At 51.8% G+C, this 21,759-nt stretch overlaps 1 protein-coding gene across 1 annotated transcript in view; it reads right to left on the bottom strand.

Annotated features, from left to right (window-relative positions):
* The window catches only part of FPGS (folylpolyglutamate synthase), a 60,825-nt gene that overhangs the window by 14,474 nt on the left and 24,592 nt on the right, over nucleotides 1-21,759 (bottom strand). The window contains exons 5-11 of the mRNA XM_075322892.1: nucleotides 20,691-20,805; nucleotides 12,396-12,473; nucleotides 12,248-12,309; nucleotides 4,521-4,623; nucleotides 3,825-3,902; nucleotides 3,600-3,747; nucleotides 3,365-3,463 (exon numbers count right to left, since the gene is read on the bottom strand). Coding sequence (XP_075179007.1) covers nucleotides 3,365-3,463; nucleotides 3,600-3,747; nucleotides 3,825-3,902; nucleotides 4,521-4,623; nucleotides 12,248-12,309; nucleotides 12,396-12,473; nucleotides 20,691-20,805 — 683 coding nt within the window. The remainder of the gene's footprint in view (nucleotides 1-3,364; nucleotides 3,464-3,599; nucleotides 3,748-3,824; nucleotides 3,903-4,520; nucleotides 4,624-12,247; nucleotides 12,310-12,395; nucleotides 12,474-20,690; nucleotides 20,806-21,759) is intronic.

Consider the following 21,759-nt stretch of genomic DNA (forward strand, 5'->3'; position numbering starts at 1 on the left):
CGTGTGGCTGCGTCGATTTGCGCTTGACCTGCTGAGATAGCTTGCAGCGCCCATACGGCTGCGAATGCTGGGGCAAAAGAAGCGCCGATAGCTTCATAGATGGATTTCAACCAGAGCTCCATCTGCCTGTCAGTGGCATCTTTGAGTGAAGCCCCGTCTTCCACTGCAAGTATGGATCTAGCTGCCAGTCTGGAGATTGGAGGATCCACTTTGGGACACTGAGACCAACTTTTGACCACGTCAGGGGGAAAGGGATAACGTGTATCCTTAAGGCGCTTAGAAAAACGCTTATCTGGACAAGCATGGTGATTCTGGACTGCCTCTCTGAAATCAGAGTGGTCCAGAAACATACTCGGTGTACGCTTGGGAAACCTGAAACGGAATTTCTCCTGCTGTGAAGCCGACTCCTCCGCCGGAGGAGCTGAGGGAGAAATATCCAACATACGATTGATGGACGCAATAAGGTCGTTCACTATGGCGTCCCCGTCCGGAGTATCAAGATTGAGAGCGGCCTCAGGATCAGAATCCTGATCAGCTGTGTCCGCATCATCAACTAGAGATTCCCCCCGCTGAGACCCTGAACAATATGAGGATGTCAAGGGAATTGTCAAGCGAGCTCGCTTAGTCGGTCTGGGGCCGGGGTCTGTGTCAGAACCCTCAGCCTGGGATCCATGAGACACCCCAGGAGGACATTGTTGGTCCAACTGAGGTGGGCCAGGGGACAAAGATTCAACAGAGTCCCTGTGCTGAGATACCGGCCTGGACTGCAAGGCTTCTAGTATCTTAGCCATAGTCTCAGAGAGTTTTGCAAACTCCGTCCCTGTCACCTGAACAGTGTCAGCAGGTGGCTCCCCCTGGGCCCCCCCTTAGCAGAGGCTCTAGCTGAGTAAGTGCCACAGGGGCCGAACAGTGCACACAATGAGGGTCAGTGGAACCTGCCGGTAGCGGGGTCATACATGCGGCGCAGGCAGCATAATAAGCCTGTGTTTTGGCACCCCTGCCTTTCGTGGGCGCCATGCTATTATCTTCCCTGAGTAACACAATAGGGTATATAGCCAGAAACTGTGCACCATACAGTGTAAAATATGTATACCATAAACATATAATGTTACACTACTGCACAATGGGGCTAGCACCACAGGTGCTGCTTACCACCCGCTTAAAGCGGTTGTGAGGCCACCAGAGTCCCTGCCTGAGTCTCCCAGACTTTGTCCCCCTCTGTAGCGTCCAAGGAGCTGACAGGAATGGCTGCCGGCGTCCTGAGGAGAGGTGGGAGCCGTGGGCGTGGCTCAGAAAGTGCGGGAGCTGGTGCCTGCACTGTGCACAGTGAGGGGAGTGGAGTATGCAAAGCATGCTCCAGCCCTCAGTGCTGCTCGTTCTGTGCAGCGTCCCGCCCTTCCCCTGCCTGTCAGGGCTGTGGGCGGGAGGAAAGGAAACTAGGCCGCAAAAAGCCGGGGACTCTAGTAATAAACGCGGCCGCCGTAAAAGCGCGGCCGGCGCGAAAGTCCCCGGCGCACTACAAGTCCCAGCCGCGCCGCAGTGTTTCCCTGGCAGCGGCGGTTAGTGCGGCAGTCCCTATACATAAACACACTCAGCAGCGCTGAGTGTGTAATGGCACATATTAACCCGGTCAGCGCCGCGGTCCCCGGTGCACTAGCACACCCAGCAATGCTGGAGTGTTGCTGTGCGCGGTCCCCAAGGGGACACAGAGTACCTCCAAGTAGCAGGGCCATGTCCCTGAACGATACCCGGCTCCTATCCAGCAGTCTCCCAGGAGTTGTGGATGAAGCACGGTCTCAGTGCCTGGAGACCGATAGGATCCCACTTCACCAGAGCCCTGAGGGGGATGGGGAAGGAAAGCAGCATGTGGGCTCCAGCCTCCGTACCCGCAATGGATACCTCAACCTTAACTACACCGCCGACAAGAGTGGGGTGAGAAGGGAGCATGCTGGGGGCCCTATATGGGCCCACTTTTCTTCCATCCGATATAGTCAGCAGCTGCTGCTGACCAATCTGTGGAGCTGTGCGTGCGTGTCTGACCTCCTTCGCACAAAGCAAAAAACTGAGGAGCCCGTGGGAGCACGGGGGGTGTATAGGCAGAAGGGGAGGGGCTTTACACTTTTAGTGTAATACTTTGTGCGGCCTCCGGAGGCATAGCCTATACACCCAATTGTCTGGGTCTCCCAATGGAGCGACAAAAATCTTTTTCTATGAGCCTTCATTGGGGGACACATGACCATGTGTTGTGTCCCCCAATAAGGCGAGAGAGAAAACAGGTTTACATTTTTTTTCTGTGGGGTAAGATATTAATTGGGCCAAGGCCACATGACATGTCTCATTGCCAGAATGAAGCTCTTGGTTTCCTATGGTGTCACATTGCAATCTACCAAGACCACTATATAGTCACAAATGCTTCGGTCACCGCTTTCAGGTCCCACGTGACTCAATTGCCATAGACTTAAATGCAAGCACAGGCGCTCGGTGCACACTTGGGGTGGCCACACATTGAAGTGCACCTTCCCATCTGCTTGTTTTCCGTTACCCCTCTTCTTCTCTGGCTCTATGAAGCCAGAGTTGTCAATGAAGAAAAGAGCGGAGGATGCAGAGAGATGGGAAACAAGCAGGTGGGAAAGTGCACTTACATTTTTGGCCACACCAAGGGTGCACATAAAAGGGAACCTGTCAGGTGCAATATGCACCCAGAACCACGAGCAGTTCTGCATGCATATTACTTATCCCTGCCCAATCGTTCCTGTATCCAGTAACATAAAGAGATCTTTAGAAAAAGTATTTCTAAAGATCCTTTATAATATGCCAATGAGGCCAGCGACTAGTCACAAGGGCGTTGGTTCCCTTGGCTAGTTGGCCCCCTTAGCATGTAAGCATGCCTCTGTGGGCGTACTAACATGCTAATGAATGCGCAGCATCAGAGGATGGTCGCGCTCACCTCTGCTGCCATTGCACCCGACAGTGGATTTCGGTTCAACGCACATGATCAGAAGTCCCAGACTTCCAGTCATGTGCACTATGAAGCCGGGTGTACGCGTCATGGCTTCGAACTGGTGTAGTGCGCATGACCGGAAGTACAAGGAGGTTCTGATTGTGCGCACTGAGCCGAAAAAAGCAGTGGCAGAAGAGGTGAGAGCGACCATGCCTGTAGCGCTGCGCATTCATTACGCCCACAGGGGCGTGCTTATATGCTAAGAGGGCCGACTAGCCAAGGGAACTAACGCCCTTGTGACTACTGGCTTCTTATATACAGCACGTTAGAATGTTGTAAGTAAGATCCCACTGGTGGTGGCCGCAGCTTATAGGCCAAAAAAGTGGTGACAGGTTCCCTTTAAAAAAAGGTAGCAAATCTTACCTTGTACCATTGGAAGAGAAGGTCGGAAAACCGATGCCAGAGGTAGAGGCCACTTTGCTTTAGGAAGTTGCTGGTTTAGATTTTTGATTTGTCCAAAACCTGTAAAGTGAAAATCAAATACGACAGTATAGTTGTGTAAATATCGATCAGCTATATACGATCACACATTTATTGCCCATAATTAACTAACTGGTAGCATGACAGATGACCTCTAATTACCGCTACAATACTGTACCTTGACAGCCTTGCCGATGGAGCCATGTTTGTGCCAACTGCAGCGCCAGGGAGGCATTGCTTCTTTGATGATCTCCAGCCAAACCAACATGAAGCGAGACGCCATCCTCCTCGTACTCTGCCAAGTCTGGGCACATATACAGGGGGCACTAGAACAAAGCACCCATGAGTTAAAAAACAGAAAAGACAAGGGAGAGAAAGGAGCTAGAGTAAGGTATACACTGACCCCAATTTCCTGGGCTCGGTTTCTGAGCACCTCCAGGGGGCTTGCAGGTTGGGGAACAGTAAATGCTGGAACACCTGGCTGAGAGAGGGAATAAATCAGAAGGATGCAAACTCTGGTACTTTAGGTGTGGAGTAAGGTGGTAATGCCATAACTCATCAATGATTGGTCTGCAGGAGATGAACCCTGAGGACCCCCCCAGTCTCTTAACTGCTATCCATGTAGATAAAGTTATGCCCAAAACTGCAGATAGCCACTACATTTTGAGTGACGGGGGTGACCCCATTGATCACATTTATTGCCAAAAACTGGTAGCATGAGAGATGACTAGTGATGAGCGAATAGTTTGGTATTTGGGTGCTCTCAACGAGCAGTCGGATGGGCACAACTCAGCACCCGAGTATAATGGAAGTCAATGAGGAACTCAAGTATTTTTTCCAGACAGACAATCTTCTCGAAAAATGCTATAGTTTCGAATTGACTTCTATTATTTTCAGTATTTGGATCGCGCCCATCCGAGCGTCCAACAGCTCGTTAAGAGCACCCAAATACTGAACTAGAGATGTTGCCCAATTACCACTGCAATGCCTTAGCATTAGTTTTAGCCATTACAGCCCATATCTGCAATATATACAACCTATTTATGAAAAGTTTCATGTTAGAATAGGAAATGGCGCAAATTAAGTCTATTCTCCAAACCTTGAAGATGCCTCCTTTCTGCCAGGCAATCTTTTCGATGGTATCCCCCAGGATGGCAGTATGGTCGATGCCGAGAGAAGAAATCCCGCAAACAATTGGCTTCCTGCAGGAAGGAGAAATGATAATATTTCAAAAGCAATGAAGGGAATTTTGTTTACTTACCGTAAATTCCTTTTCTTCTAGCTCCAATTGGGAGACCCAGACAATTGGGTGTATAGGCTATGCCTCCGGAGGCCACACAAAGTATTACACTAAAAGTGTAAAGCCCCTCCCCTTCTGACTATACACCCCCCGTGCTCTCACGGGCTCCTCAGTTTTGGTGCAAAAGCAAGGAGGAAAAAATTATAAACTGGTTTAAAGTAAATTCAATCCGAAGGAATATCGGAGAACTGAAACCATTCAACATGAACAACATGTGTACACAAAAAAACAGGGGCGGGCGCTGGGTCTCCCAATTGGAGCTAGAAGAAAAGGAATTTACGGTAAGTAAACAAAATTCCCTTCTTCTTTGTTGCTCCATTGGGAGACCCAGACAATTGGGACGTCCAAAAGCAGTCCCTGGGCGGGTAAATAATACCTCTTAATAGAGCCGTAACGGCTCCGTCCTACAGGTGGACAACCGCCGCCTGAAGGACTCGCCTACCTAGGCTGGCATCTGCCGAAGCATAGGTATGCACCTGATAGTGTTTCGTGAAAGTGTGCAGGCTCGACCAGGTAGCTGCCTGACACACCTGCTGAGCCGTAGCCTGGTGCCGCAAGGCCCAGGACGCTCCCACGGCCCTGGTAGAATGGGCCTTCAGCCCTGAGGGAACCGGAAGCCCCGAGGAACGATAAGCTTCGAGAATTGGTTCCTTGATCCACCGAGCCAGGGTTGATTTGGAAGCTTGTGTCCCTTTACGCTGGCCAGCGACAAGGACAAAGAGTGCATCCGAACGGCGCAGGGGCGCCGTACGAGAAATGTAGAATCTGAGTGCTCTCACCAGATCTAACAAGTGCAAATCCTTTTCACATTGGTGAATTGGATGAGGACAAAAAGAGGGTAAGGAGATATCCTGATTGAGATGAAAGGAGGATACCACCTTAGGGAGAAATTCCGGAACCGGACGCAGAACCACCTTGTCCTGGTGAAACACCAGGAAAGGGGCTTTGCATGACAACGCTGCTAGCTCCGACACTCTCCGTAGTGAAGTGACTGATACTAGGAAAGCCACTTTCTGCGAAAGGCGTGAGAGAGAGATATCCCTCATTGGCTCGAACGGTGGTTTCTGAAGAACCATCAGCACCCTGTTCAGATCCCAGGGTTCTAACGGACGCTTGTAAGGAGGGACGATGTGACAAACCCCCTGCAGGAACGTGCGTACCTGTGGAAGTCTGGCTAGGCGCTTCTGAAAAAACACAGAGAGCGCAGAGACTTGTCCCTTAAGGGAGCCGAGCGACAAACCCTTTTCCAATCCGGATTGAAGGAATGACAGAAAAATGGGCAAGGCAAATGGCCAGGGGGAAAAACCCTGAGCAGAGCACCACGACAGGAATATTTTCCACGTCCTGTTCTGGAGCGACGAGGATGGCGCGGCGGCAGTCGGCCCTGATCTTGCGTAATACTCTGGGCAACAGTGCCAGAGGAGGAAACACATAAGGGAGTTGAAACTGCGACCAATCCTGAACTAAGGCGTCTGCCGCCAGAGCTCTGTGATCGTGAGATCGTGCCATGAATGCCGTGACCTTGTTGTTGTGCCGGGACGCCATTAGGTCGACGTCCGGCATCCCCCAGCGGCAACAGATCTCCTGAAACACGTCCGGGTGAAGGGACCATTCCCCTGCGTCCATGCCCTGGCGACTGAGAAAGTCTGCTTCCCAGTTTTCTACGCCCGGGATGTGAACTGCGGAGATGGTGGAGGCCGTGGCTTCCACCCACATCAAAATCCGCCGGACTTCCTGGAAGGCTTGCCGACTGCGTGTTCCGCCTTGGTGGTTGATGTAAGCCACCGCTGTGGAGTTGTCCGACTGAATTCGGATCTGCTTGCCTTCCAGCCACTGCTGGAACGCTTTTAGGGCAAGATACACTGCCCTGATCTCCAGAACATTGATCTGAAGGGAGGACTCTTGCTGAGTCCACGTACCCTGAGCCCTGTGGTGGAGAAAGACTGCTCCCCACCCTGACAGACTCGCGTCCGTCGTGACCACCGCCCAGGATGGGGGTAGGAAGGATTTCCCCTTCGATAATGAAGTGGGAAGAAGCCACCACCGAAGGGAAGCTTTGGTTGCCTGAGAGAGGGAGACGTTCCTGTCGAGGGACGTCGACTTCCTGTCCCATTTGCGTAGGATGTCCCATTGAAGAGGACGCAGGTGAAACTGCGCGAACGGGACTGCCTCCATTGCTGCTACCATCTTCCCCAGGAAGTGCATGAGGCGCCTCAAGGGGTGTGACTGACCTTGAAGGAGAGATTGCAACCCTGTCTGCAGTGACCGCTGTTTGTTCAGCGGGAGCATCACCATCGCTGAGAGGGTATGAAACTCCATGCCAAGATATGTCAGCGATTGGGACGGTGTCAGATTTGACTTTGGAAAATTGATGATCCACCCGAAACTCTGGAGAGTCTCCAGAGTAGCGTTGAGACTGTGTTGGCATGCCTCTTGAGAGGGTGCCTTGACCAGCAGATCGTCTAAGTAAGGGATCACCGAGTGACCCTGAGAGTGGAGGACCGCAACTACTGTAGCCATGACCTTGGTGAAAACCCGTGGGGCTGTCGCCAGGCCGAACGGCAGTGCCGCGAACTGAAGGTGTTCGTCTCCTATGGCGAAGCGCAGGAAGCGCTGATGCTCTGGAGCAATCGGTACGTGGAGATAAGCATCTTTGATATCGATCGATGCAAGGAAATCTCCCTGGGACATTGAGGCGATGACGGAGCGGGGGGATTCCATCCGGAACCGCCTGGTCTTTACGTGTTTGTTGAGCAGTTTTAGGTCCAGGACAGGACGGAAAGACCCGTCCTTCTTTGGAACCACAAACAGGTTGGAGTAAAAACCGTGACCCTGTTGCTGAAGAGGAACCGGGACCACCACTCCTTCTGCCTTCAGAGTGCCCACCGCCTGCAGAAGAGCATCGGCTCGCTTGGGAGGCGGAGATGTTCTGAAGAATCGAGTCGGAGGACGAGAGCTGAACTCTATCCTGTAACCGTGAGACAGAATGTCTCTCACCCAACGGTCTTTTACCTGTGGCAGCCAGGTGTCGCAAAAGCGGGAGAGCCTGCCACCGACCGAGGATGCGGTGTGAGGAGGTCGTAAGTCATGAGGAAGCCGCCTTGGTAGCGGCACCTCCGGCGGTCTTTTTAGGGCGTGACTTAGACCGCCATGAATCGGAGTTCCTCTGATCCTTCTGAGGCCTTTTGGACGAGGAGAATTGGGACCTGCCCGCACCCCGAAAGGACCGAAACCTCGACTGTCCCCTCCTCTGTTGGGGTATGTTTGGTTTGGCCTGGGGTAAGGATGTTTCCTTTCCCTTGGATTGTTTGATGATTTCATCCAATCTCTCACCAAACAAACGGTCGCCAGAAAATGGCAAACTGGTTAAGCACTTTTTGGAAGCCGAATCTGCCTTCCATTCCCGTAGCCACAAGGCCCTGCGTATTGCCACCGAATTGGCGGATGCTACCGCCGTACGGCTCGCAGAGTCCAGGACAGCATTAATAGCGTAGGACGCAAATGCCGACGTTTGAGAGGTTATGGACGCCACTTGCGGCGCAGACTTACGTGTGAGTGCGTCAATTTGCGCTTGACCCGCTGAGATAGCTTGGAGTGCCCATACGGCTGCGAATGCTGGAGCAAAAGACGCGCCGATAGCTTCATAGATGGATTTCAACCAGAGCTCCATCTGTCTGTCAGTGGCATCCTTGAGTGAAGCCCCATCTTCAACTGCAACTATGGATCTAGCCGCCAGTCTGGAGATTGGAGGATCCACCTTGGGACACTGAGTCCAGCCCTTGACCACGTCAGGGGGGAAGGGATAACGTGTATCCTTAAGGCGCTTGGAAAAACGCTTATCTGGACAAGCTCGGTGTTTCTGGACTGCCTCTCTGAAGTCAGAGTGGTCCAGAAACATACTCGTTGTACGCTTGGGAAACCTGAAACGGAATTTCTCCTGCTGAGAAGCTGACTCCTCTACTGGAGGAGCTGAGGGAGAAATATCCAACATTTGATTGATGGACGCGATAAGATCATTCACTATGGCGTCCCCATCAGGAGTATCAAGGTTGAGAGCGGCCTCAGGATCAGAATCCTGATCAGCTACCTCCGCTTCATCATACAGAGAGTCCTCCCGCTGAGACCCTGAACAATGTGATGATGTCGAGGGAATTTCCCAGCGAGCTCGCTTAAGCGGTCTGGGGCTGCGGTCCGTGTCAGAGACCTCACCCTGGGATCTATGAGACACCCCGGGAGGACATTGTTGTTTCAACTGAGGGGGACCAGGGAGCAATGATTCCGCAGTGCCCATGGTCTGAGATACCGGTCTGGACTGCAAGGCTTCTAGTATCTTAGCCATAGTCTCAGAAAGTCTATCAGTAAAAACTGCAAACTCCGTCCCTGTCACCTGGACAGTGTTAGCAGGTGGTTCCCCCTGGGCCACCCTTAGCAGAGGCTCCGGCTGAGTAAGTGCCACAGGGGCCGAGCATTGCACACAATGAGGGTCAGTGGAACCTGCCGGTAGTATAGCCGTACATGCGGCGCAAGCAGCATAGTAAGCCTGTGCTTTGGCACCCTTGCTTTTTGCGGACGACATGCTGTTGTCTCCTCTGAGCAATCCAGGAGGGTATATAGCCAAAATCAACCGTGCACCATACAGTGTAAAGTATAGCCTATAATCATATAATCTATAAGTACACTTCTGCACTAGTGGGGCCAGCACCTCAGGCGCTGCTTACCGCCCGCTCAAAGCGGTTGTGTGGTCACCAGAATCCCAGCCTGGGTCTCCCAGAGCTTGTCTCCCCTCTCCAGCGTCAGAAGAGCTGACAGGAATGGCTGCCGGCGTCCTGAGGAGAGGAGGGGGCCGTGGGCGTGCCCTATAAAGTGCGGGAAACTGGTGCCCCACTGTGCACAGTGAGGGGGGTGGAGTATGCAAAGCATGTTCCAGCCCTCAGTGCTGACGTCCTGTACAGCGTCCCGCCCTTCCCCTGACTGGCAGGCCTGGGGGCGGGAAAAGAGTGAGACTAGGCCGCAAAAGCCGGGGACTAAAGTTATAAGCGCGGCCGGCGTATAAGCGCGGTCGGCGCGGTAGTCCCCGGCGTACTAACATTCCCAGCCGCGCTGCAATGTGAAATGGCAGCGCGCGGTCAGCGCGGTAGTCCCCAATAAACTAACACACCCAGCCACGCTGCAGTGTGTGATGGCACAAGCGCGGTCAGCGCTGCGGTCCCCGGTGCACTAACACACCCAGCAATGCTGGAGTGTTTCTGTGCGCGGTCCCCACGGGGACACAGAGTACCTCAAAGTAGCAGGGCCTTGTCCCTGACGATACTCGGCTCCTTGTCCAGCAGAGTCCCCAGGAACTGTGGATGGAGCACGGTCTCAGTGCCTGGAGACCGATTAGGATCCCACTTCACCCAGAGCCCTAAAGGGGATGGGGAAGGAAAACAGCATGTGGGCTCCAGCCTCCGTACCCGCAATGGATACCTCAACCTTAACAACACCGCCGACAAGAGTGGGGTGAGAAGGGAGCATGCTGGGGGCCCTGTTATGGGCCCTCTTTTCTTCCATCCGACATAGTCAGCAGCTGCTGCTGACTAAGCTGTGGAGCTATGCGTGGATGTCTGCCTCCTTCGCACAAAGCATGAAAACTGAGGAGCCCGTGAGAGCACGGGGGGTGTATAGGCAGAAGGGGAGGGGCTTTACACTTTTAGTGTAATACTTTGTGTGGCCTCCGGAGGCATAGCCTATACACCCAATTGTCTGGGTCTCCCAATGGAGCGACAAAGAAAATACAACTTTCCAGAGTGTTGTCTAAGGAGACACGGGGGTCAGCGGGCGCTCTCCTGTGGAGACACGGGGGTCAGCGGGCGCTCTCCTGTGGAGACACGGGGGTCAGCGGGCGCTCTCCTGTGGAGACACGGGGGTCAGCGGGCGCTCTCCTGTGGAGACACGGGGGTCAGCGGGCGCTCTCCTGTGGAGACACGGGGGTCAGCGGGCGCTCTCCTGTGGAGACACGGGGGTCAGCGGGCGCTCTCCTGTGGAGACACGGGGGTCAGCGGGCGCTCTCCTGTGGAGACACGGGGGTCAGCGGGCGCTCTCCTGTGGAGACACGGGGGTCAGCGGGCGCTCTCCTGTAGAGACACGGGGGTCAGCGGGCGCTCTCCTGTAGAGACACGGGGGTCAGTGGGTGCTCTCCTGTGGAGACACGGGGGTCAGCGGGTGCTCTCCTGTGGAGACACGGGGGTCAGCGGGTGCTCTCGTCCGCTGATCCGGCCGCCTTTAGAAAGACAGCATGGCCCAGGGCTCATCACAACTGAACGCCCGACCTCCTTAACCGTGGGCGGAACACTACTCAGACAACACAGGGTGCGGGAATCACAATATTAAGACTTTATTGGATCCCCAAACAATTAGCGGCACATAGCACATAACCAGCAAAACCACAGAATGTAACCGGCAACAGTTTCTCCCCATTCCGCTGGCTCACCAGGGGTTAGAATGTCCGTGCCTCAGAGCTTCCAGGGCTACTTACTCCAATCCAGCAGCACCCCGCTTTCGGCGGGCACCCACCGAGAATGGAATAACGCCAGAATTAGGAAGCTGGCTAAGAACCGCAAAGCCTGTAGTCTGGTGACTGGATTGTCCCAAGCTGGATTCCTTCCTTAGGTAGTCCTTGATATCTCAGCCGAATCCTTGCATTCGATGCTAAAGTCCATGTAGTATAATAATCCAGGTTCGGTTATGGCTTGCCAATCGGATCCGCAGATCCTAGATTGGTATCATGTAGCAAGAGTCTACCCTGGCAATGTAGAGACCTCCTTCTTATACCCCTGAGCTCTCCATTCAGACCATTGGGGTCTTCACGATTGGTGGGCTCTTATTGGCTAGATTTCAAGCCGTATACAATGGGAGGATCGCATAATTGATTTGTCTGGGTATCAGACCTTCACTGGGCAAGGCAATTACATGAGTCAACAAGAACTGTAAGGCTATGTGCGCACAGTGCGTTTTTCGCGGTGTTTTTCGGGTGCGTTTTTGGCCTCAAAACTGCAGGACTTTGCTTCCCCAGCAAAGTCTATGAGTTTTCATTTTTGCTGTCCGCACACATCTGTTTTTTTACCTACGTTTTTGAGTTAAAAAAAAAAAAAAAAGGACATGTCAGTTCTTTCCTGCGTTTTTCTGCGTTTTCCGCCCATGCAATGCATTTGAAAAACGCAGCAAAACGCAGCCAAAAATGCACCAAATCGCGGCAAAAACGCATGCGTTTAATGCGTTTTTTCGACGCAGGTGCGTTTTTAGCGGCCAAAAACGCACAAAAACGCAGCGTCAAAAAGACGCAGTGTGCGAACCTAGCCTAACACTACACTCCTAAAAGTCTTGTAGAAACAATGAGGGGCTTATCCCCCGGCTATAAACAAACTATCTTCATGTCTGGCTGAATTTTAAGAAACTTAACCCATGCTAGGCAATGACAGAGTCCATGTCGTCACATTGGTCACTAGGTTTTATACATGTGAGCAGCATGAGGACGGCGAGTTACCCACCTGATGATATTTGTGCAGTCGTAGGCACCACCAATCCCAACTTCTAGCACAGCCAGGTCCACCTGCGTCAGAGAAGGAAATGGTAAGAGGTGGTATCAAGCGAGATACCCAGGAGTAGAAAGACTAAGGGCCTCATCAGACCACAAACCTTCTCCTGCAGAAACACGTGGAAGGCCATTATTGTCAAGAATCGGAAGTAAGCTGGCATAGAGCACATGTCATCGCTCTGAGGGAAAAAAAAAACAAAAAAAAAAAAAAACAGAACAGATGAGAAATATTATACAGAACTGCATGACATTCACTGTACAAGTTATATAATCTTATCGAGAGTCTTGTCGCAAACTCTGACATCTCCATAGATCTAATAATAGAGGAGAGATATATCAGCAGAACAGCCAGCTATGTGAAGGAGTGGCACATACTCTACAACAGAACATGGTAAGAAATTTATAAGGGGATATTTCCATGTTACAATTTTTTTTTTTTAGGATATGACATCACTTGACATTGAGATCTGATCCATGGGACTGCGAAAATGTACAAGCCACAACAATGATTCAGAGCTGCAGTCCTTTCTAAGTTTGTGAAGGTGGTCTGAGCTGTAGTATGTTTGTTTAAACGTAAGAAGAATATCTGTGTATGTAAATAATCAAAATGTAGATGTAGTTGCATAATTGTCTATCTAGGTAGCAATTGCAAAGATCTATAAAAGTTGTATAGTCATGAAGGGGTTACCAAGGATAAGTGAACAGATGTACAAATAATGAAATAATGGAAGTTTTCAAATAATGAGCAAAAGTCTTATCAGTAATGTTTACACAGAAAGAATGTTTTAATGAACAAAAGATATGTTGGGAGAAAAAAAGAGAATTTTGTTTACTTACCGTAAATTCTTTTTCTTATAGTTCCGTATTGGGAGAACCAGACATTGGGTGTATAGCTTCTGCCTCCGGAGGACACACAAAGTACTACACTAAAAAGTGTAGCTCCTCCCTCTGAGCCTATACACCCCCTGGAGAACCAGATCTAGCCAGTTTAGTGCAAAAGCTGAAGGAGAATAGCCACCCACAAGTAAAAACAGAGCAAGAACCGGAACAACCGGAGACTCTGTCCATGACAACAGCCGGTGATAACACGCGGAACAAGAACCTGCCAACAGGCAACAGGGAGGGAGCTGGGTCTCCCAATACGGAACTATAAGAAAAAGAATTTACGGTAAGTAACAAAATTCTCTTTTTCTTTATCGTTCCTATGGGAGACCCAGACATTGGGACGTCTCAGAGCAGTCCATGGGTGGGAATAAACAGAAAAACTGAGAAGTAGGCAAAGCCTAACTTCACAAATGGGCGACAGCCGCCTGAAGGTTGCGTCTGCCCAAGCTCGCATCTGCCGAAGCATGAGCATGCACTTGGTGGTGCTTCGAAAAGGTATGCAGACTGGACCAAGTGGCAGCCTGACAGACTTGCTGAGCCGTAGCCTGGTGCCTGAAAGCCCAAGAGGCACCGACAGCTCTGGTCGAGTGTGCCTTGATCCCCGGCGGGGGAGGCACCTGAGAACACTGGTAGGCATCGGAAATGGTCGATCTAATCCAACGGGCTAAGGTCGGCTTAGAAGCAGAGAGGCCCTTACGCCGACCTGTGGTTAGCACAAAAAGAGAGGTGCACCGCCTAAGAGCAGCGGTGCGAGACACATAGATCCGGAGCGCCCGCACCAGATCCAGAGTATGCAACGCTTTTTCAAAGCGATGAACAGGAGCCGGACAAAAGGAAGGCAGGGTAATGTCCTGGTTAAGGTGGAAAGGAGATACCACCTTAGGAAGAAAGTCCGGAGTCGGACGGAGAACCACCTTGTCTTGATGAAAAACCAAAAAAGGTGACTCCGAAGAGAGCGCAGCCAAATCAGAGACTCTCCTGAGAGAAGTTATGGCCACTAGAAAGACCACTTTCTGTGAAAGACGAAACAAAGAAACCTCCCTAAGAGGCTCAAAGGGGGGTTTCTGCAAAACCGTGAGAACTAAATTGAGGTCCCAGGGATCCAAGGGCCGCCGGTAAGGCGGAATGATGTGAGACGCGCCCTGCATGAAGGTGCGGACCTGAGCCAGCCGGGCGATACGCCGCTGGAACAGCACTGACAGAGCCGAGACTTGTCCCTTGAGAGAATTGAGGGACAGTCCTAGCTGCAGACCGGACTGTAGAAAGGACAGAAGGGTCGGCAAGGAAAAAGGCCAAGGAGCATGGCCGGAAGAGTGACACCAGGACAGGAAAATTTTCCAAGTCCTGTGATAGATTTTGGCCGAGGAAGACTTCCAGGCCCGAGTCATAGTGGAAATGACTTCAGGAGGAATACCAGAAGCCGTCAAGATCCAGGACTCAAGAGCCACACCGTCAATCTGAGAGCCGCAGAATTCTGGCGGAAAAACGGACCTTGTGAGAGAAGGTCTGGACGGTCCGGAAGATGCCACGGCACCTCTACGGACAGATGGAGCAGGTCTGGGTACCAAGCTCGCCTGGGCCAGTCCGGAGCAATGAGGATGACCCGACGGCCCTCCATTCTGATCTTGCGCAGGACTCTGGGCAAGAGAGCTAGAGGGGGAAACACGTAGGACAAACGAAACTGGGACCAGTCTTGAACCAGAGCGTCCGCTGCGAAGGCCTGAGGATCGTGGGAGCGAGCCACGTAAATCGGAACCTTGTTGTTGTGACGGGATGCCATTAGGTCCACGTCCAGAGTGCCCCACTTGCGGCAGATTGACTGAAACACTGCCGGATGCAGGGACCACTCGCTACTGTCCACGGTTTGACGGCTGAGATAATCTGCTTCCCAGTTTTCCACGCCTGGGATGTGGACTGCGGATATGGTGGACTTTGAGTCCTCCGTCCATTGAAGGATACGTTGTACCTCCAACATTGTCAGGGGGCTGCGTGTCCCGCCTTGGTGATTGATGTAGGCAACTGCTGTCGCGTTGTCTGACTGGACTCGGATGTGCTTGCCCGCCAATAGGTGGTGAAAAGCTAGGAGAGCCAGGAGCACGGCTCTGGTTTCCAGCACATTGATCGAGAGGGCTGACTCGGACGGAGTCCAAGTGCCCTGTGCTCGGTGGTGGAGACATACCGCTCCCCAGCCGGATAGACTGGCATCCGTGGTGAGGACCACCCAGGACGGAGCCAGGAAGGAGCGTCCCTGAGACAGAGAGGGGCTGAAGCCACCACTGAAGAGAGCTCCTGGTCTGTGGCGACAGAGCCACTAACCTGTGCAAGGAGGAAGGCCGCTTGTCCCAACAGCGGAGAATGTCCAGCTGCAGAGGACGCAGATGGAACTGGGCAAAGGGAACCGCCTCCATTGACGCCACCATCTGACCCAGCACCTGCATTAGGTGCCTGATGGAATAACGGCGGGGCCTCAGCAGAGAGCGCACCGCCAGTTGGAGGGACTGCTGTTTGACTAAGGGCAGCTTCACAAGTGCCGGCAGAGTCTCGAACTGCATCCCTAGGTACGTGAGCCTCTGGGTCGGAGTCAGAGTGGATTTGGGCAGATTGACCAGCCACCCGAATTGGGCTAGAGTGGCGAGAGTGAGCGAGACACTCCGCTGACAGTCTGCGCTGGATGAAGCCTTGACTAGAAGGTCGTCCAGGTAAGGAATCACTGTCAACCCCTGGAGGTGCAGAACCGCAATCACTGCTGCCATGACCTTGGTGAATACCCGAGGGGCCGTGGCTAACCCGAAGGGGAGAGCCACGAATTGGAAATGTTCCTCTCCGATTGCAAAACGTAGCCAACGCTGGTGTGAAACTGCAATTGGCACATGCAAGTAGGCATCTCTGATGTCGATGGATGCCAGGAAATCCCCTTGGGTCATTGAGGCAATGACTGACCGCAGAGACTCCATGCGAAAATGCCGCACCTGAACATGCTTGTTGAGAAGCTTGAGATCCAGGATGGGCCGGAAGGAACCGTCCTTTTTGGGGACTAGGAAGAGATTTGAGTAGAAACCTCTGAACCGTTCCCGGGCGGGAACCGGTACAATTACTCCGTTGGCCTGCAAGGATGCCACGGCCTGAGAGAAGGCGGCAGCCTTGGAACAGGGGGGAGTTGACAGAAAAAATCTGTTTGGCGGGCTGGAAGAGAATTCTATCCTGTAGCCGTGGGAGATGATATCCCGCACCCACTGATCGGAGACGTGTTGAAACCACGCATCGCCAAAGTGGGAGAGCCTGCCACTGACTAAGGACGTTGCTGGCGCGGACAGATAGTCAAGAGGAGGCTGCCTTAGTGGCAGCAGCTCCTGCGGACTTCTGTGGACGCGCCTTTGTGCGCCAGTTGGATTTTTGGTCCTTGGCTGAGTTAGTGGACGAGGCCGAGGGCTTAGAGGACAACCAGTTGGAGGAACGAAAGGAACGAAACCTCGACTGGTTCCTACCCTGGACAGGTTTCCTGGTTTTGGTTTGTGGCATGGAAGTACTCTTCCCGCCAGTAGCTTCCTTAATAATTTCATCCAGTTGTTCACCGAATAGCCTGGACCCAGCAAAAGGGAGCCCAGCAAGGTACTTCTTTGAAGAAGCATCTGCCTTCCACTCTCGAAGCCACAGGATCCTGCGGATAGCGAGGGAATTAGCCGAAGCCACCGCAGTGCGGTGAGAAGCCTCCAGCATGGCAGACATGGCATAGGATGAAAAAGCGGAAGCTTGGGATGTTAAGGCAACCATTTCGGGCATAGATTCCCTGGCGAGGGAATGCATCTCCTCTAGAGAAGCAGAGATGGCTTTGAGAGCCCACACTGCTGCAAAAGATGGGGAGAACGAGGCCCCTGCCGCCTCATATACATATTTGGCCAGAAGGTCAACCTGGCGGTCAGTGGAATCCTTAAGAGAGGTGCCATCAGCCACCGACACAACGGTCCGGGCTGAGAGTCTACCTTTGGTGAATGAGCCCACTCCTTGACCACCTCAGGTGGAAAGGGAAAACGGTCATCAGAACCACGCTTTGGGAAGCGTTTGTCAGGACAGGCCCTGGGCTTGGACACAGCGGCCTGAAAACTGGAGTGGTTAAAGAACACACTCCTTGTCCTCTTAGGCAAGGTAAACTGGTGCTTTTCTGCCAGAGAGGGTTGCTCCTCTGATACTGGCGGATTGAGGTCCAGTACAGAATAAATAGAAGCAATCAAATCACTAACATCTGAGTCACTTTCGGGCAAATCAATGGGGCACATGGAGGTAGCCTCCGAGTCCCCAGTAAAGGCATCCTCCTCGTCCTGCGAGTCAGCTTCTGAAACAGAGCCGCGGGAAGAGGCAGGAGAGGGAGCCCTACGTCTCCTCTTAGGAGGACGGGGTCTGGGACCAGATGAATAATCCTCTGTGAGCTCCGCTGAAAGAGCCCTAGCAGCAGAGGCACCCTGTGAAGGGGGCTGATGCTTGTTCAGCAAAGTCCGGGACAGCTGTCCCATGGAGTCGGCAAAAGACTGGGAGATTGACCTAGAGAAGGATTCTACCTAAGCCGGGGGTTCAGCCACAGGAGCCGGAGCAGCCGGAGAGCTGTTTTTTGTTTTTTGCTGGTGCTGGCTTTTTGTTTTTTCTTCATTGAATTGGTCGGTGGTTGACCTCCACCTTGCTATGCACCCCAATTTGGGATGTATTCCATCTGTCTAGATTTTGGCGGTTGGTGACTGTTCACATTAAGTCATCAGGCCTTGTCCACAGGCTTTTTACTTCATGCAGCATTTGCTTGGACCTGTCCCGCCCACAGCCATGACTCGTCATGGGTACGGGATTGAAATAGACCAGGTGAGTGCTGCTGAGAGCAGTTCTACCATTCATATGTGAGGCCGTATGGCACATTTTATAAAAATATTTTAGTGTAGGACTGCCTCAAATGAGATTTGCCGTGACGTGGCGAGGCAGCTCAAGAAATTGCAATTTTTTTGCCAAAAATCTTAAAATTTTTATAATAAGTACAGTTTGGAATGTTTAGTGCTGAAGTGCACATTTGGTGCTGGCTTTTTGTTTTTTCTACATGGAGGTAGCCTCCGAGCCCCCAGTAAAGGCATCCTCCTCGTCCTGCGAGTCAGCTTCTGAAACAGAGCCGCGGGACGAGGCAGGAGAGGGAGCCCTACGTCTCCTCTTAGGAGGACGGGGTCTGGGACCAGATGAAGAATCCTCTGTGAGCTCTGCTGAAAGAGCCCTAGCAGCAGAGGCATCCTGTGAAGGGGGCTGATGCATGTTCATCAAAGTCCGGGACAGCTGTCCCATGGAGTCGGCAAAAGACTGGGAGATTGACCTAGAGAAGGATTCTACCTAAGCCGGGGGTTCAGCCACAGGAGCCGAAGCAGCGGGAGAGACCACTGTGGGTGCGATTCCAGGCTGAGGCATCGTCAGGTTAGAGCAGGCATCACAATGTGGATAGGTGCTCGGTTCAGGCAGTAGGAGCTTACATGCAGTGCATACTGAATATAGCTTTGGAGCCTTGCTCCTCGTGTGAGACATGCTGCTGGAGTGAGGGCTCTGCCAGAATGACCCCCAGAGAGTTTATACAGAGGCCCACAACCAGAGGTTGTGGCTTACCAGACCGCTGGAGCGGTGTTGTGTGCCCTCCAGATCCCGAAACCCGGACCCCAAGCACCTCAGCAGGGATGCTGCAGCCAGTGCTGATTGCAGAGAAAACGCTGATAAAATGGCACCGGAGCGAGGAGAGGGGGCGGGACCAACCCTGAGAGCGGGATCTGGAGGGCAAAAGAGACTTACAGGGGAGGAGACATGTACCCAGTGAGGAGTGTCCCTCCCCTGTGCAGAACGGCCGCTGGGCGGAGCCGCACTGTCCCTCTGCATGAATGACATGCGAGGCCAGTGAAACCGAAAGTAGGCCTCCGGCGAAGCCGGGGCCTAAATTTGAGCGGTGCGGCCGGCGCGCAGGCACCATCGGCGCGGTTCTCAGGTGACAGCCAGAGAACCGGCCGGAAATGTCAGAAAACTCACTCAGCACACTCTCCCAACATAATAAAGTACAGGGACCCCCAGAATATAAACGTCTCAGGTACTTAGCTTGCTGAGACGCAGGGTTCCAAGTCCCTGGGGATGAGTGCTCCGTCCAGCAGGATCCTGAAGGGCTGCGGATGGAGACCGGTCTCCTGCAAAGCATGGAGAACCGTGCTGGCTCCCACTTCAAGCCAGAGCCCGAGGGATGGTGAAGGAGCGCGGCATGTAAGGCTCCAGCCTTGGAATCAACCTTAACAGCACCGCCGACACAGTGGGGTGAGAAGGGACATGCCGGGGGTCCAAACTTGGACCCGCTTTTCTTCAAACTCTTTCCAAAAATGAAAAATCAGATGAGAATGCATGTGTGAATGTATGCCTCCTGAACACAAAGCAATGAACTGGCTAGATCTGGTTCTCCAGGGGGTGTATAGGCTCAGAGGGAGTAGCTACCCTTTTTAGTGTAGTACTTTGTGAATCCTCCGGAGGCAGAAGCTATACACCCAATGTCTGGGTCTCCCATAGGAACGATAAAGAAATAAGTTGAATACTCCTTACTCCCTTGTTCTAGCTTCAAGGTTAGAAATGCAGATTGTATAATTGGGTGTCTTAGGATACACGAGTTCAGTTGGTGATGCTGGCTCAAGGAAAACATGTCATGTATTTCATCGTCTGATGCGTTGATATATCGGCACTGGTATACAGCTAATACGGCACAGTCTCTGAATATCCCAAAGGAAGACTCCATTAGCAGTCTTCACCCAAATTCCTCCCTTGACAAGTTAACCACATGGCTCTCTACACGAGTATTATATACACCAACTACATAACAGAGGAGGTTATTGATATACAGAGAAGTATCTCCAGGTAATACACAACCAAGCTTCCATTAATAACCATTATTAAATTTGACCTTCAGTCTTGAGTATATACCAATTTTTCAGATTATAAGACAGTTTTCTTCCAAAGATTTGAGAGTAAAATGAGGGGTGCGCCTTATAAGCCCGAATGTAGCTTACCGGGGGTGGTGGAGAGGGGGGGGGGGGGTCACAGGAGGCAGGAGTGATGCTATGGGTGGTGCGCTATGCTGCGGGCGGTGAGGCTGGGGCAGCCATCCTGAATATCGGTGGTACGATCTTCAAATAATACCGCCCAGACTCAATGCGTGCGCAGATGGCGCTCTCGGCTCCAGATCTTATCTGCGCATGCGCCGCCGCCTCTGGCCCGTGGATCTCTCAGCAGCGGATAAAAATCCGGTATGTTTTAAAAAAAGTATACCAGTTTGTTTATCCTTTAAAGGGGTTGTCTTATGAAAATGAAAGGGGCTGTAGGAAACATGTCTACCTGCTACTGCAAAATCAGCTAGGTATCAAGAGCAGAACTCATCACAGCAATCAATTTTCCATGTACGACAACTTAAAGACACCCCCCATCCCATTCCACAAAAAAAAACACAGTAATCATATACATGAGTGACTGACCTTGGTTTCTTCCAGGCGGTTGTACACTTGCCAGAAGTATTTGCTGAATAGCTCCTTGCTGATCGGCTGCCCATTGATGCGAATCCTCTCCCTCACCTGCACTAAATGTGGAGAGCTGGAAGACAGCAAAAAAGGTAACAGATTACACTTGGTAAAACTTTCTTCGGACCCCTAAGATCATCTCTGTATGTAAATGTACAGTAGTTCAAGGGTAGATATTTTTTAATTATAACATGGAAAGTATAATCCTTATGCCGAACTCTGAGACCTCCATGAGACTGAGAATGATAGGGCTGCAGTGCTGGTGTAGCAGCAGGACAGCCAACTACGTAAAGGAGCAGCACAGACTCTACAGCAGAAAAAAGGAAGATTTTGGGTACTCACCGTAAAATCTTTTTCTCTGAGCCTTTATTGGGGGACACAGGACCATGTGCGGTGTCCCCCAATAAGGCGAGAGAGAAAGTACTATTGTCATATTAGACATTGATGGCATAGTTCTGGGAGATATCATCACTTTATGATTAGGGATGATCGAATATCACAAATATTCGGCAACATTCGGTTTCGAAGAATATTCGACGAATAGGTCGCCGCTATGCGAATATTTGATGCACAATGTAAGTCTATGGGAAGCCCAAATAGTTGTTATTCGGATTTCCCATAGACTTACATTGCGCATCGAATATTCGCAAATAGTCGAATAGCGCCGTCGTCGAATATGGGCGTAGCCGATTATTTGAGGTATTCGATCATCCCTATATATGATCAGTGAGGTTCGATCACTGGCAGTATCTTGAGAACGTACAGGAAATAGTAAAGATTTAGATCTGTGTCCCTCCCTAAATTAGCCACTTAGCTGTGCAAAAACTGCAGCAAAACGAAGGGAATTTTGTTTACTTACCGTAAATTCCTTTTCTTCTAGCTCCAATTGGGAGACCCAGACAATTGGGTGTATAGCTATGCCTCCGGAGGCCACACAAAGTATTACACTAAAAGTGTAAAGCCCCTCCCCTTCTGCCTATACACCCCCCGTGCACACGGGCTCCTCAGTTTTGGTGCAAAAGCAAGA

Source organism: Anomaloglossus baeobatrachus, chromosome 9, assembly GCF_048569485.1.
Source record: "Anomaloglossus baeobatrachus isolate aAnoBae1 chromosome 9, aAnoBae1.hap1, whole genome shotgun sequence".
Lineage (NCBI taxonomy): Eukaryota > Metazoa > Chordata > Amphibia > Anura > Aromobatidae > Anomaloglossus > Anomaloglossus baeobatrachus.